The sequence below is a fragment of the Papilio machaon genome, chromosome 17, assembly GCF_912999745.1.
Source record: "Papilio machaon chromosome 17, ilPapMach1.1, whole genome shotgun sequence".
NCBI lineage: Eukaryota > Metazoa > Arthropoda > Insecta > Lepidoptera > Papilionidae > Papilio > Papilio machaon.
This window is the reverse complement of record NC_060002.1, coordinates 890,970-904,845: the sequence shown is the minus strand read 5'-3', so window position 1 is coordinate 904,845 and position 13,876 is coordinate 890,970. Positions and strand designations below refer to the sequence as shown.

Sequence of the window (13,876 nt, the reverse complement as noted above, 5' to 3'; positions counted from 1 at the left end):
TTTTTAACTAGGATGATACATCATTAATGACAAATAATCTCAACTAATATTCCATTGCATAAAAAAAATGAAATTGGCGGGAACCGAAGTTTTTTAACATTCTGTTATTACTGTTACTTTCTGTTTGGTTTTCGATTTCTTACCATGACGGGAGTACAAAAAGTTTGTTTAAATAATTTAAACATAAACATTAAGAATGCTTTAGTGATTGGCATAATTATAGCTAAAAAATGTCCAAGAACCTTTAGTCCCAAAGAGAAAAGTAGCGAATCACGAGGTGTGATGTCTTTCACTATAAGGGATTCCCAAATTGATACAATAAATGTCGATGTGTGGGGTTCAGATAACTTTGTAACGACTTTTTATAATAGATTCATCGTTGGAGATGTCGGTAATAACCTTAACAATTTAAAAATATTCCTTTTTTATTTATACAAAAGTGTTGAAACGAAAGTTTGTTGCAGTTGAAATTTATTCGCCAAAAATTTGCGTCAAAAGTGTGGCAAATGAAACCTTTCAACCACAGGTAAAAATCCTCTTACAACCTTATCTTAAAAAGTTTAGATCACTCAATTTGTTATTTCAAACCGTATCAGAATTTGTCTAATTAATAAAATGAAAGTACGTCTTAGATCTTAATATAAGAGAGAAAAAACGAAATATTTTTATTACATATCATTTTATTCCTCGAGGTATCATCTCCATTTTACCTATCTATCAACGAAGGATCCTCCGACGTGAGTACTTTCAGTGGCGATACAGGTGCGTATTTACCGCTGCTCCATATTCCGAGTAAATCATCAGCTGGCTACTGTGGTCTCGCTGAAGTAATGACATTTACTGGTAAGATATTTTGCTTTCTTTTTTGTTGTTTTCTTTTAATACTAGAGGATGTGGGTCGGTATGCCGAGGAAAACCACTTCTATCGTATCATAGTTATGACCAATGAACTTGTCAATCTAATCTATCTTTTATATAGATTGTATACTCCATATATATTTTTTTAATTTAATGTATCTTTAATTACAGAAGGAAATGGAAATATTTATGTAGACTTGTTAGTTGTTGTGAAATCTGTGCAACCTGTGAAGATGATAAAAACTAAACTCGGTATCATTGTTTGCATATTATTATTAAATCTTTTTTTTTTTAATTCTTTTGCTACATAAAAAACAATTTCGTAATAAACATAATTTATTGTATTGCATAAGGTGTGGAAATGCCGGTACGTGCTGTAGAAATAGTGGACAACACAACGCCCGCTTCTCTCTATTTGGACATGTTTGATACCGATACTATTCAAAGGTGAATGTTGCGTCATGAAAAGGAATTTTGTGTAATTGTTTTATAAGCAAAGCACGTTTCCTGAGTGAATTGAAATTAAAATGTAATAATAATAGTTGTCTGTAAGAAGCGGCGTAAAGTACATGTTTAGTATGTGTTATTTATGTTTAAATGTTTCGTCTGTTTAATTATTTGACGAAGTCTTCACATTTAACTTTCTATCCCTGCTATAAAGCACATAAAATTTTTGTTATAAGTACAACGGATGACCACTAAAACCGTCTTTTAAATGTTTTTAAAATGTACTAGGGCGGAGGAATGGCGTCCATTAGGAAGCGTGTTGTTTATCGCGGACGCGCGCGTGTCGTGGCGCGGTCGTGGCGCGCGGACGCAGGTGTGCGGGCGCAGCGTCGTCACGCATCAGCCGCACACTTCTGACGCTGAGGCGCTCAGACTCTATATACAAACCCAAGCTGGTACATGATACAGTATCTTCGTACAAGCCGATAAACTGGTTTTTATGAATGCTGGATTTCATACAGAGAATTGCGGTCGTACTGTCATGATATTGTTATATTTTTTGGTTAGCTTCTAAGCTAACTCGTACAAAAGGGAGCTGCATGTAAGTAATTTCAGAGGGTGGTGAGGCGGCCGCGTGGTCGGAGTGGAGCGGGCAGCGCGCGTGCGCCGCGTCCGTGGAGCAGGTGCGCGACCGCCTCGCTGACGGCGCGCCCTTCTGTGTCTCGCTTCATGCTCTACTCACACATCTCGACTTAGACGATCTGATTAACTCTACGTAATTTTATTTATTCTCCGTATTGTCGTTACAAAAATATTTTCAAATAATTAACTGAACCGACAGCCGATGATTATACAAAGAATTTAGACGTCAACGGTATTTTTATTAGACGAACATAGCAGGAGTATTACCCGTTATTCGAGCGTATGTAAATATAAGTCCGCTTCATTGTACCCAATTTCAAGTCAGTTTTGTATTATTTAAAATTTTCGTCAATCAATTTAGGGACAATAACTGTGAAGAGTTAAGAGTGCGCTTCGCCGATCACACCGGGGAACTGACTGCTCGTCTTCCGGCAAATATTTTACAGAACACGTTAGGTTACATGGTGAGTATTGGGAAATCAATTATACTTTAATAAGAATCTGGAAATTTATATAACAGCTTTAGTCTGTTGCTAAGATTATTATTTCAAGCAAAGTGTAAATAGCAGGTGAATAAACGGATACTTTGTAGTTTTATAACTTTAACACAATAAGGTTTAATCACTGATCTCTATACAAATGAAAATGATCGCCGCTTGAAAATAAATTCTTTAACTTTCTTCCGCCTTAAATGATACCGTTAATGTTATTGACAGTTAAATACATACAACCTCTATGATCAGTGCCAAAATGGCGAAAATCAACAAGCACAAAATACCACGGCTTGTAGCCTGTCCATGTAATTATAGAGATCTGTGGATATAATAAAGTTGTAAGTTCCTTTAATAGGCGCAACAGTTAAAAGCGATGTCGTCAGAAGAACGGGCAGCTGTCCGCTGGCGCCTGCTGCTGGAGCAGTGCTGCGCCAAGTTGGCCGCCACGCCGCATCGCCTCATCGTGCTCTCTCTGCGCAAAGCCAACCCTGCCGACCCTATACCACTTTACTAAGTTTAATGTTGCCATTCATTGATTCCTTAATAAACTCTAATGGAGGCTAATTAATGACGAAAACCTTTTCGTTATTGTCTAAACATAGACATAAATAAAAAAATTACTTACTAAAGTTATTTTATTGCTCCTTTTCAAAGATTCATACATTCATAAAAGTGAACATATTTAGCTTTTGCAAAAACACATACATTTTTATTCTATTCGTACAAACCAATTTAATGATCAGAATAAAGAAGGAGTAAGAAATATAAAGGTAGTACCTACAGTAGCAACGGTATTGATTAAATAACATCGAAAATTATGGAGAAACCAGAAAAAAATGAAATCACTTATGAATATACAAGGAAGAGAAAAGAGTTTGGAAAACAAACTTTATTCGAAGATTATGGCCCTGAAATGTGTGTCAGTATTCCATGCAATCCTAGTCAGTATAAAAATTATATACTACGCAATCCTGTACATGTCGCCGTACAAAATGCTCCGAATATGTCCGAAAACTGGGTTAATTCAACAAGGTAATGTATTTGTATGTGTAATTGTAACATAATTGTTATAAAGCCCCAATTAAAATTTTCGATATTTTATAAAAAAATGACGAAAGGAATAATGATATAATTGTAACTTACAAGTAATTCAAATTTGTTAATAGTCTCACAATTAATTCGTTACAAATTAACTTTATAATATAATTAGCTATCGTCCGCGTGGAATTAAAAAAAACGTAATAAGTAGCCTATGTGTTCTTCCAGACTATGTTCTTATGACAAAAGACTGTCTTATTAAAGACTATGCCAAATTTCATAAAGATCCGTTGAGCCGTTTCAGAGATACTTTCAAACACCTGTCCATCCATCTAAACATTCGCATTTTTAATATTAGTAAGATACTTGGTATTGTTGGTAACTTTTAGAGCGGAGTATACAAGTTCAGGTATAAACCATGTCGAAGGTGGCTGGCCTAAGGATATAAACATGAATGACCCTGAAGCCACACAACGATATCGTCGTAAGATAGAAAAGGACGACGCATACATTCATGCTGTTATGCACCTCGGACATGTTAGTAAACATTACAATTAGAACTCTAACGGTTTCTTCTGCATATATACAATTCTCGTCATATTTTAGAGTATGGAGCATAACATATTACAAAACAATGCGGTAGATATGTATCAGATATATTATTCGGAATTGCCATCAATACCGCCGGTGGAAAGGAGCAGCTGTCACACGGTGAATGTATACCGCGAGCCGGGAGCGCGGCGGCCGGTGCGCTCGCTGTCGTAGCAGGCGGACGGGGGCGCCAAGCTCGCGGTCGCGCACGCAGACATCGAAGTACTCAATACTAGATCACTGCAGTTCTCTTATATATGGGACATAGGTAATCCTTACTCATTTAGCAACGCTCTCAATATCTTGATAAGCAACTGCAGTCTAGTAACCTCTCATTTATCTAAATCTAACTCTAAATGTTATCCTAAGTGATTCATCGGTCTTATTATATTTAATCACAGGTGGGCACAGTTAATCGAAAAGTTAACTTCGTTAATTCGTTAATTAAAAAATTAACTTCGTTAATCGTTAAAGCGTTAAATTCTCGAAAATTTAACGCAAGTTAAAGTTAATCGTTAACAGTTAACCATACCAAAATGATACATACTAATTTCACACTTATGTGGCGACACTTGTTTAAAATAGTAATTTGACTATACATTTATAGAATGTACACATTAGTATAAGAGACAAGTATGAATGCATTATAGTATATTTCATTACGAGTGCGGAAAGCCTGTCATTGCAAAGAGTTCCGACAAATGTCTACCCGAGCCGAAGCGCAGCAGCGTTAGCAACTTGAAGTGGACTGACTATCGTACCAGGGGCGTAAAATTATCGTACATGGATCGAAATTATCGTACAATCACTCCGAGTGTATGATCAAAATTTTGCTGCTCTAGAAAATTACTTCTTTCTTCACTTAATTTGAATAATTCCGTTTGTCAGAGCGAATACGGACATATAATCATAATAATATAACGAAATAACTGCCAACTTTTCTGCACAAAATATACGATACATATGAAGTGTGAACATAATCGAAATATCGAACTTATATTCTCTTGTTCGCATTGGTAGATGCTATACTAACCAATAAGAAAGCGTGTACAGCAGGCGCTGGATAAAGTTACAGTATTGGCAGTGGTGAAACTTAGTAGAGCGGATCGTAAGGACCAATAGGACTAAAGAACTTGTATTTCCCGGTATTTTCTCAAGATTTTATTGGACAAAATAAAATCATGCTACTGCGGTTTAGACTATCAACGCATGAGTGAAATAATATAAATTCTCAAATTTTGCATCATGATAGAAATTATCGTACAATCTGCGTACGATAATAATATGCTATCGTACATCGTATGTAGGCACAAAATTATCGTATGTGTACGATAATTATCGTACGGTTCCGAACGCTGATTCATAGTATGTATGCATCTATAGGTAGGTACCTGGTTATACATATATTCACGAGGTTAGTAGTTTCAAAACTTGCGTACAGACGGCGCTGCTACGTACTACTCGTTTGACACATCAAGATAGGTCTCTATTTCCTATAATACAAAGTACTCTGTGAATAGCATTGACATCTATCAATAAAAACACTTAATTAGTGACAGTTGCCAAACTCGCAAAAAGAGTAAAGATTCAAATCCTAGATAGACAATGTACTTTTTGGGCTAAAACTAACACATATTAAGCCACTGAAAGTGAGTTATAAATGTTTTGAAAATTTCACCCAATCTTAAACGCTCAGGATAGGATAAAACTCACTTTACTTATCTTTTCTTTTAAGCAAAAATAAATATAACTTTCTGACTGAAAGGAATAGCTTTACTCTTTGAGGCTCTTTGCCTCTGCACTGCTGCCATCGATTGATTGAACTTGAACTGTCAAGTCAAAACTAATTTTCATTGGAATAAATTTTTCTGTCTTGTAATAACGCATTCTCAAAGGTATCTTAATATTATTTTAAAATAATATTACATATGTAATTTCTGAAAACAAGTACACTGTATTCCGGTTACGAATATTTATAAAAAATTACAAAGTTATGTAACATTTTAAGGTTATGTTTTACTGTTTCAGATGCTTTCTTCCTCTCTTCTCGGTGGCCTAAGGGTAACTCGATCCTCAATCGTTATCACAAGAAACCTTGCTGCAGCACAAAAAGCTTCCGACCCAATTCAACAATTGTTTCTTGACAAGATCAGGGAATACAAACAGAAGAGCGCGTAAGTATTTTCATTTATATTTCTTTAAATCTTGAAGTATCATTAAAATTATTCTAATCTTTATAGAAAAATCAGTACAAATGAATAAACACTACTCTGAGCGCTTTTGAATAAAACAAATCTAAAATTAATAATAATTATGGTGTTCAAGGGCTACCCCTTTTTTAACTACATACTATCTTGTGTCTAAGGTGCTTTGATTTTTTTGTAATGCATTGTATTTTAAAGCACTAAAGTTTTAACATTGTTTTGACAGTGGTGGTAAACTTGTTGATCCAAGCCCAGCCATTCAGAAGGAACTAAAGTCAGAATTGGAGAAGCTTGAGCGACAATATGGTGGTGGTTCTGGGGTGGATATGACAGCATTCCCCTCATTCAAGTTTGAAGAACCCAAATTGGACCCCATCGATGAGCAGGCAGCACAGAAGTGAATAAGCAATGTATCAGTCTTAGTGTAATTTAAATAAAACTCCACAATAACTAAATATTAATTTACTGTTAATTAAAATAAATTAGCAAGCTTAAAACACTTGAATTCAGACATTGTAGACAGTATCTGTATCCTGTTTTATTTTTGTTACAAACTCCTTGTCCTTTTTATCATAAAATTTAAAACTTCTAAAATTTGATACAATGACATGTAGGCTCACTTGCTTAAATATATTAACTTATGTAAATTATTTATAAATACATTGTATAGATATCATCTCAACCTAGGAGTAGCATAGTATGAACAAACATAAATGAGAATAGAACACAAAATACTAGCATAAACACTGAAATTATACATTAAGTATAGTCCTTTTTTTTTGAGGATTTTTTAAACCTGACAGTAAAATAGGTGTTTCTAAAGTAATGTATCTTCATTTTATTTTTTTTATTAGAGAAAGGGGGAGGTTATTAATGACTCTCATGGACATGTGTAACACCAGAGTAACTGCAGATGAATTGCCAGCCTTTAAGGAAACAGTATGCTCACTTTGTAATAAGTCCCTAAGTAGTATTGGTTAGGAAATACCATCACAGATTGTTTCACTAGATAGCCACGAAAAAAACATTTGTAAGGTACCTTTTGTTTTGCATTCATATTGTTTATACAGTTGTTCTCCAAGCTGTTTGTATCTGTCGAGATCAACCTGCTGCATCCTCACCCAGCCAGAGCGCCACACGTCTGACTTGCCCATCAATTTCTCAATAAACACAGCCAGCAACACAGCAGTTGCGTAACTCTTGCTGCAAGACAAGTACTCAAATTGCGTTGAATCAAAATAACGCGCCCAGTGATATGTAAAACACTCTTCCTTTTTCATGTATTTTAATATAAAATTCCTAACCTGCTCCATGCTATCGTTGATTTCTTCATCTTTTAAATCTGACAAAATGATTGAAAAGTTGATACTGTAGACATATCCGTAAATGGATTTTAACAAATTTATGATGCCCATATCACAGTATGCAGTGTGGTCAACCACACACATTCTAAAAACATTGTACAATCCATAATTGTTTGAGATAAAAAGTTTACGTTGTAAGACATCAATACGGAATGAATTAAATATTATTTTAGCAAACATCACTTTGTTGTGACTTTCTCTGAGCATCATTTCTTTGCAACATCTCTCGACGCAGCGTTCCTGTGGAGTTGTATAAGTTATATAAGAGTTTATAAATCTTATTTTATTAAGAAAATTTTTACTCTTAAATGTATTAATTATATTCTTTTTTCCTTTAACAATTCCTCTCATTAGAGTTAAAGCTATGATACCGAAAAACCATTTTATTATTATTCTAGATTCTTTCGATTCGTCCCATTCAATCAATAATTTATTGCATGAAGATATGAAAGCTGAGTTTTCAACAGGGCCGTATTGCTTTGATGTTATTTCACATGATGATACAAATGATGTTTTCAATCCGCGCCATTTTATTGACACATAAGATAAAGTTTTCTTCAGATTGTCATCAGAGTTGTTATCACTGGCGCTAGTGTCATCTTGTTCCTCACATTTCGGTGCTTTTTCATCACATGACGGCGCACCAACATCGTTTTTACTCTCATAATCACTGAATTTATTTGAATCTGATTCAATAATATTACTATTATTGTCTTCGATTGTGTCAATATAAGTTTTATTTGCTTTTTTTGCTATATTTTTAAAATCACTGTTTAGCTTTTCTTCAGGTGTCAAGAAAAACAAAAAACCATCATCTCTATACTCATTTTCATGCCAAATAAATTCTTCAGTGTCAGAAGTTAGTGGAATAATAGATATTACTGCAAAAAGTAAATCTGAAACACGCAAACCTTTTGGAACCTTTCCTCCAACGTAAAAGTTCAGAAATCTAGTAATAATAATTTTTTGTGTATCTAAATCCATAACTTTAGCTGGAAAGAAGTTCTCTTGTGATATTTTAAAACAATCATAATCATCCCATGTATTAGTTTCGGTATTTTCTTGTTTCAACTTTTCCTCACTACTGCAAATGGAAATATATCAAGGTCTTTAATCATTTATAAATACAAAACTACTATATATTTAATAAGATGTAATATCAATTTACAGTCACATAGTCTCTGACCTACATATGTTAGGGGATTTCGGAAAAAAAAAAATTTACAAACCCTATTGTCAAGAAAAATAAAAGGTGCTTTATTGTGGTGAAAAATATCACAATTTTTTTTCTTTTAATGCAAGAAGAAAAGACAATATAAAAGTTAAAAGGGATGTGTCAATGTAAAGTTTCAGATTAGAATGTATTAAATATAAAGAGAAATATGGGATAAGGATGTGAAAAAATTTGCGACTCAATATCTGAGACAAGAAAAGGTTAAACAAATAGTTGAGATTATGCAGTATGGAGAATGGTAAAAAAAATAATAAAAAATGGAAAGTAAGTATTCTGTATATTATAAAGTACGCTATGGATTAATCTTACCGAACACTGAACAGATAAATACTTTTCTTGTCTCCTTTTGTTGTTTCTGTTAAGTATATCATTTTTTTGTTTTCTGCCTATATTACTAATAACAATGCCGATTTAACTTCTTCGCTTGTACAGTCAGCTTCATAAATATAGTGGCAGTCAAGATATCCAAATATATAGGAACACCTAAAGTGATCAATTATATAAGTACAACCAAAGTCATCAAATTAATTGAAGCATCCACTCTGCTCAAAAAGATCGAAGCGTTCACATCGTCATATATACGAGTACATTCAAAGTGCCCATAATTATAGTAACAGACAGAGCGTCAATAGTAACGAAGCATCGAAAGTATGCAAAAATATCGTAACATTAGACAAAATTGAACTCTATCTCTATTCACTTAAGATACACTTTGAAATATACTACTTCTGTTACATTCATTTGACGCTTTGTATCAACATAATAGGTTGTCTAATAAGTTCGTTCCGATTTTTAATAGGTAGCTTAGAATAGACGAATATATTACAATTATTGAAAACATATGACATGTTTAGAAAACACATCTATATATATATATATATATAAAAGAAAGTCGTGTTAGTTATACTATTTATAACTCAAGAACGGCTGAATCGATTTGACTGAAAATTGGTGGGCAGGTAGCTTAGAACGAGGAAACGGACATTGGATAATTTTTACCCCGTTTTCTATTTTCCTCCGCGCGTCCGCGCGGACGGAGTCGCGGGTAAAAGCTAGTACATACTAAACGAGGATAACTTCAGCCATATTTTGACAAATGGTAGGGCACGATTCGTTCTTTTCTATCAGTTTTATAAAAACTGATTCACTTAATTTTTGCCGAAATACATATGACGTTTTGCAATAAAATCGAACAAATATAATTTAAAAGACGTATTCCAAAACTTAAGGGCCTTTAAAACTTCCCTTAAAAATGGGCACGAACTTATCGGACAACCCAAAATTTTTCTTCTCATTATTATAAAGTTTAAAATTTATAAATTGACGATACATGACAGATACCTAATCTATCTATATATATAAAAGAAAGTCGTGTTAGTTACACTGTTTATAACTCAAGATCGGTCAACTGATTTAGCTGAAAATTGATGGGGAGATAGCTTAGAACTAGGAGACGGACATAGGAACTTTTTATCTTGTGAGCATTTTTTTTATTCCGCGCGGACAAAGTCGCGGGTAAAAGCTAGTAAGTAATATCAAATTTTACTATGTCACAATATGTGCTAGTTTCAGTGTTTTACTATTTTCGCCGCAGTACGTAAGTTTAATGGTTCGAATCCCAGGCTTACAAGGTTTTTATTTTTCAATATTATCAATCACATATAGAGCTTGTTTTTTTAATGAAAAGGAAAAATCTGGTAATGTACTTAGAATATGTTTTTTACTTAACAAAAACAATTTTAAATTTTAATTTTTGGGGTATTAAATATTTATATAAAATTAATAACGATTAGGTTCGGCCATCTCGGAATAAAGCGAGTGGGCGGAGAGTGTTTTCACTTGTCATTGCGATCATTGAAATTGAATTCTACTCGTATATCCATATCCTTGAAATACACTTTGAAAGTATACAAATTCTGTTAAATTAATTGACAATTTGTATCAAATTATTTTTCTCTTACTGTTAGGTATCTTCAGTCCGGTTGCAGTAGAATTTTCCAAGCATAGATTTATTACACGTATTCGATGTCGCCAGTGACATAGTCCGCGCGGAATTAAATGACGAAACTTACAAGAACAAACGTGAACAATAAAAAAACATGCTAATGACGACTCGGTTAAAAAAAGGGACAAGGAATATTGTGGTTCCTTAATTTTTAAAGATGTCGTATTCGACTACTATTGTAACCAATAATTGTTGCGATAAAGTTCAATTTTATATAACGCTTTGATAATAAAATTAAAAACCTTAAAAAATGTAAAAAAAAGTTTGGGATTCGAATCGCCAAAACTGCGTATTACAGCGAACAGTTAAGCCGTAAGGCCAAACTGGCATATATGGTGACAAATTAAAATTTGATATTGCTTATCTATCTAGTATCTGCCATGCGGAACGTAAACTTGTAGTAAATAGCAAAAAAATGTTTTGATTATAAAATGTCAAATGAATTTAACAGAAGTAGTATATTTCAAAGTGTATCTTAAGTGAATAGAGATAGAGTTCAATTTTGTCTAGTGTTACGATATTTTTGCATACTTTCGATGCTTCGTTACTATTGACGCTCTGTCTGTTACTATAATTATGGGCACTTTGAATGTACTCATATATATGACGATGTGAACGCTTCGATCTTTTTGAGCAGAGTGGATGCTTCAATTAATTTGATGACTTTGGTTGTACTTATATAATTGATCACTTTAGGTGTTCCTATATATTTGGATATCTTGACTGCCACTATATTTATGAAGCTGACTGTACTTGATTCGACAGCCAACACGAGTACCTAGACTTTTGACGTTATTTTCATCTATTCATCGTGTGAAATTTCTATCTCGGTGTAAGCATATTTTTATTTCTTTTACTTTAAAAAAAATTAACCAACACAAATTGTTGTCAGTCGTAGTAACACAGACAAGTTTATATAAAAATCTTAAGTAGAAGGAATGTACAGTCAGCTTCATAAATATAGTGGCAGTCAAGATATCCAAATATATAGGAACACCTAAAGTGATCAATTATATAAGTACAACCAAAGTCATCAAATTAATTGAAGCATCCACTCTGCTCAAAAAGATCGAAGCGTTCACATCGTCATATATACGAGTACATTCAAAGTGCCCATAATTATAGTAACAGACAGAGCGTCAATAGTAACGAAGCATCGAAAGTATGCAAAAATATCGTAACATTAGACAAAATTGAACTCTATCTCTATTCACTTAAGATACACTTTGAAATATACTACTTCTGTTACATTCATTTGACGCTTTGTATCAACATAATAGGTTGTCTAATAAGTTCGTTCCGATTTTTAATAGGTAGCTTAGAATAGACGAATATATTACAATTATTGAAAACATATGACATGTTTAGAAAACACATCTATATATATATATATATATAAAAGAAAGTCGTGTTAGTTATACTATTTATAACTCAAGAACGGCTGAATCGATTTGACTGAAAATTGGTGGGCAGGTAGCTTAGAACGAGGAAACGGACATTGGATAATTTTTACCCCGTTTTCTATTTTCCTCCGCGCGTCCGCGCGGACGGAGTCGCGGGTAAAAGCTAGTACATACTAAACGAGGATAACTTCAGCCATATTTTGACAAATGGTAGGGCACGATTCGTTCTTTTCTATCAGTTTTATAAAAACTGATTCACTTAATTTTTGCCGAAATACATATGACGTTTTGCAATAAAATCGAACAAATATAATTTAAAAGACGTATTCCAAAACTTAAGGGCCTTTAAAACTTCCCTTAAAAATGGGCACGAACTTATCGGACAACCCAAAATTTTTCTTCTCATTATTATAAAGTTTAAAATTTATAAATTGACGATACATGACAGATACCTAATCTATCTATATATATAAAAGAAAGTCGTGTTAGTTACACTGTTTATAACTCAAGATCGGTCAACTGATTTAGCTGAAAATTGATGGGGAGATAGCTTAGAACTAGGAGACGGACATAGGAACTTTTTATCTTGTGAGCATTTTTTTTATTCCGCGCGGACAAAGTCGCGGGTAAAAGCTAGTAAGTAATATCAAATTTTACTATGTCACAATATGTGCTAGTTTCAGTGTTTTACTATTTTCGCCGCAGTACGTAAGTTTAATGGTTCGAATCCCAGGCTTACAAGGTTTTTATTTTTCAATATTATCAATCACATATAGAGCTTGTTTTTTTAATGAAAAGGAAAAATCTGGTAATGTACTTAGAATATGTTTTTTACTTAACAAAAACAATTTTAAATTTTAATTTTTGGGGTATTAAATATTTATATAAAATTAATAACGATTAGGTTCGGCCATCTCGGAATAAAGCGAGTGGGCGGAGAGTGTTTTCACTTGTCATTGCGATCATTGAAATTGAATTCTACTCGTATATCCATATCCTTGAAATACACTTTGAAAGTATACAAATTCTGTTAAATTAATTGACAATTTGTATCAAATTATTTTTCTCTTACTGTTAGGTATCTTCAGTCCGGTTGCAGTAGAATTTTCCAAGCATAGATTTATTACACGTATTCGATGTCGCCAGTGACATAGTCCGCGCGGAATTAAATGACGAAACTTACAAGAACAAACGTGAACAATAAAAAAACATGCTAATGACGACTCGGTTAAAAAAAGGGACAAGGAATATTGTGGTTCCTTAATTTTTAAAGATGTCGTATTCGACTACTATTGTAACCAATAATTGTTGCGATAAAGTTCAATTTTATATAACGCTTTGATAATAAAATTAAAAACCTTAAAAAATGTAAAAAAAAGTTTGGGATTCGAATCGCCAAAACTGCGTATTACAGCGAACAGTTAAGCCGTAAGGCCAAACTGGCATATATGGTGACAAATTAAAATTTGATATTGCTTATCTATCTAGTATCTGCCATGCGGAACGTAAACTTGTAGTAAATAGCAAAAAAATGTTTTGATTATAAAATGTCAAATGAATTTAACAGAAGTAGTATATTTCAAAGTGTATCTTAAG

The 13,876-nt window shown here is 33.4% G+C and overlaps 2 protein-coding genes and 1 pseudogene across 2 annotated transcripts; 2 read left to right on the top strand and 1 right to left on the bottom strand.

Moving 5' to 3' along the window:
• Nucleotides 1–144: 144 nt before the first annotated feature.
• LOC106714990 lies at nucleotides 145–2,414 on the top strand (annotated as a pseudogene).
• A 3,444-nt stretch (nucleotides 2,415–5,858) lies between these two features.
• On the top strand, nucleotides 5,859–6,778 carry LOC106708670 (ATP synthase-coupling factor 6, mitochondrial). Its single transcript, XM_014500205.2, has 3 exons — nucleotides 5,859–5,965; nucleotides 6,099–6,244; nucleotides 6,501–6,778. The coding sequence occupies exons 2-3, from the start codon at nucleotides 6,099–6,101 to the stop codon at nucleotides 6,673–6,675; spliced, it is 321 nt and encodes a 106-aa protein (XP_014355691.1). The 5' UTR covers nucleotides 5,859–5,965; the 3' UTR covers nucleotides 6,676–6,778.
• A 232-nt stretch (nucleotides 6,779–7,010) lies between these two features.
• Nucleotides 7,011–9,295, bottom strand: LOC106708667. Its single transcript, XM_014500204.2, has 2 exons — nucleotides 9,182–9,295; nucleotides 7,011–8,722 (listed from the first exon to the last, which is right to left on the bottom strand). Exons 1-2 carry the CDS (start codon nucleotides 9,241–9,243, stop codon nucleotides 7,252–7,254), a joined length of 1,533 nt encoding a protein of 510 aa, XP_014355690.2. The 5' UTR covers nucleotides 9,244–9,295; the 3' UTR covers nucleotides 7,011–7,251.
• Between the last annotated feature and the right edge of the window lie 4,581 nt (nucleotides 9,296–13,876).

Coding starts and splice junctions, on each gene's coding strand:
- LOC106708667 (XM_014500204.2), bottom strand. CDS start 9,243: ATGATATACTTAACAGAAACAACAAAAGGAGACAAGAAAAGTATTTAT. Junction 8,723..9,181: donor ATTTATCTGTTCAGTGTTCG/GTAAGATTAATC, acceptor TTCCATTTGCAG/TAGTGAGGAAAAGTTGAAAC.
- LOC106708670 (XM_014500205.2), top strand. CDS start 6,099: ATGCTTTCTTCCTCTCTTCTCGGTGGCCTAAGGGTAACTCGATCCTCA. Junction 6,245..6,500: donor GAATACAAACAGAAGAGCGC/GTAAGTATTTTC, acceptor TTGTTTTGACAG/TGGTGGTAAACTTGTTGATC.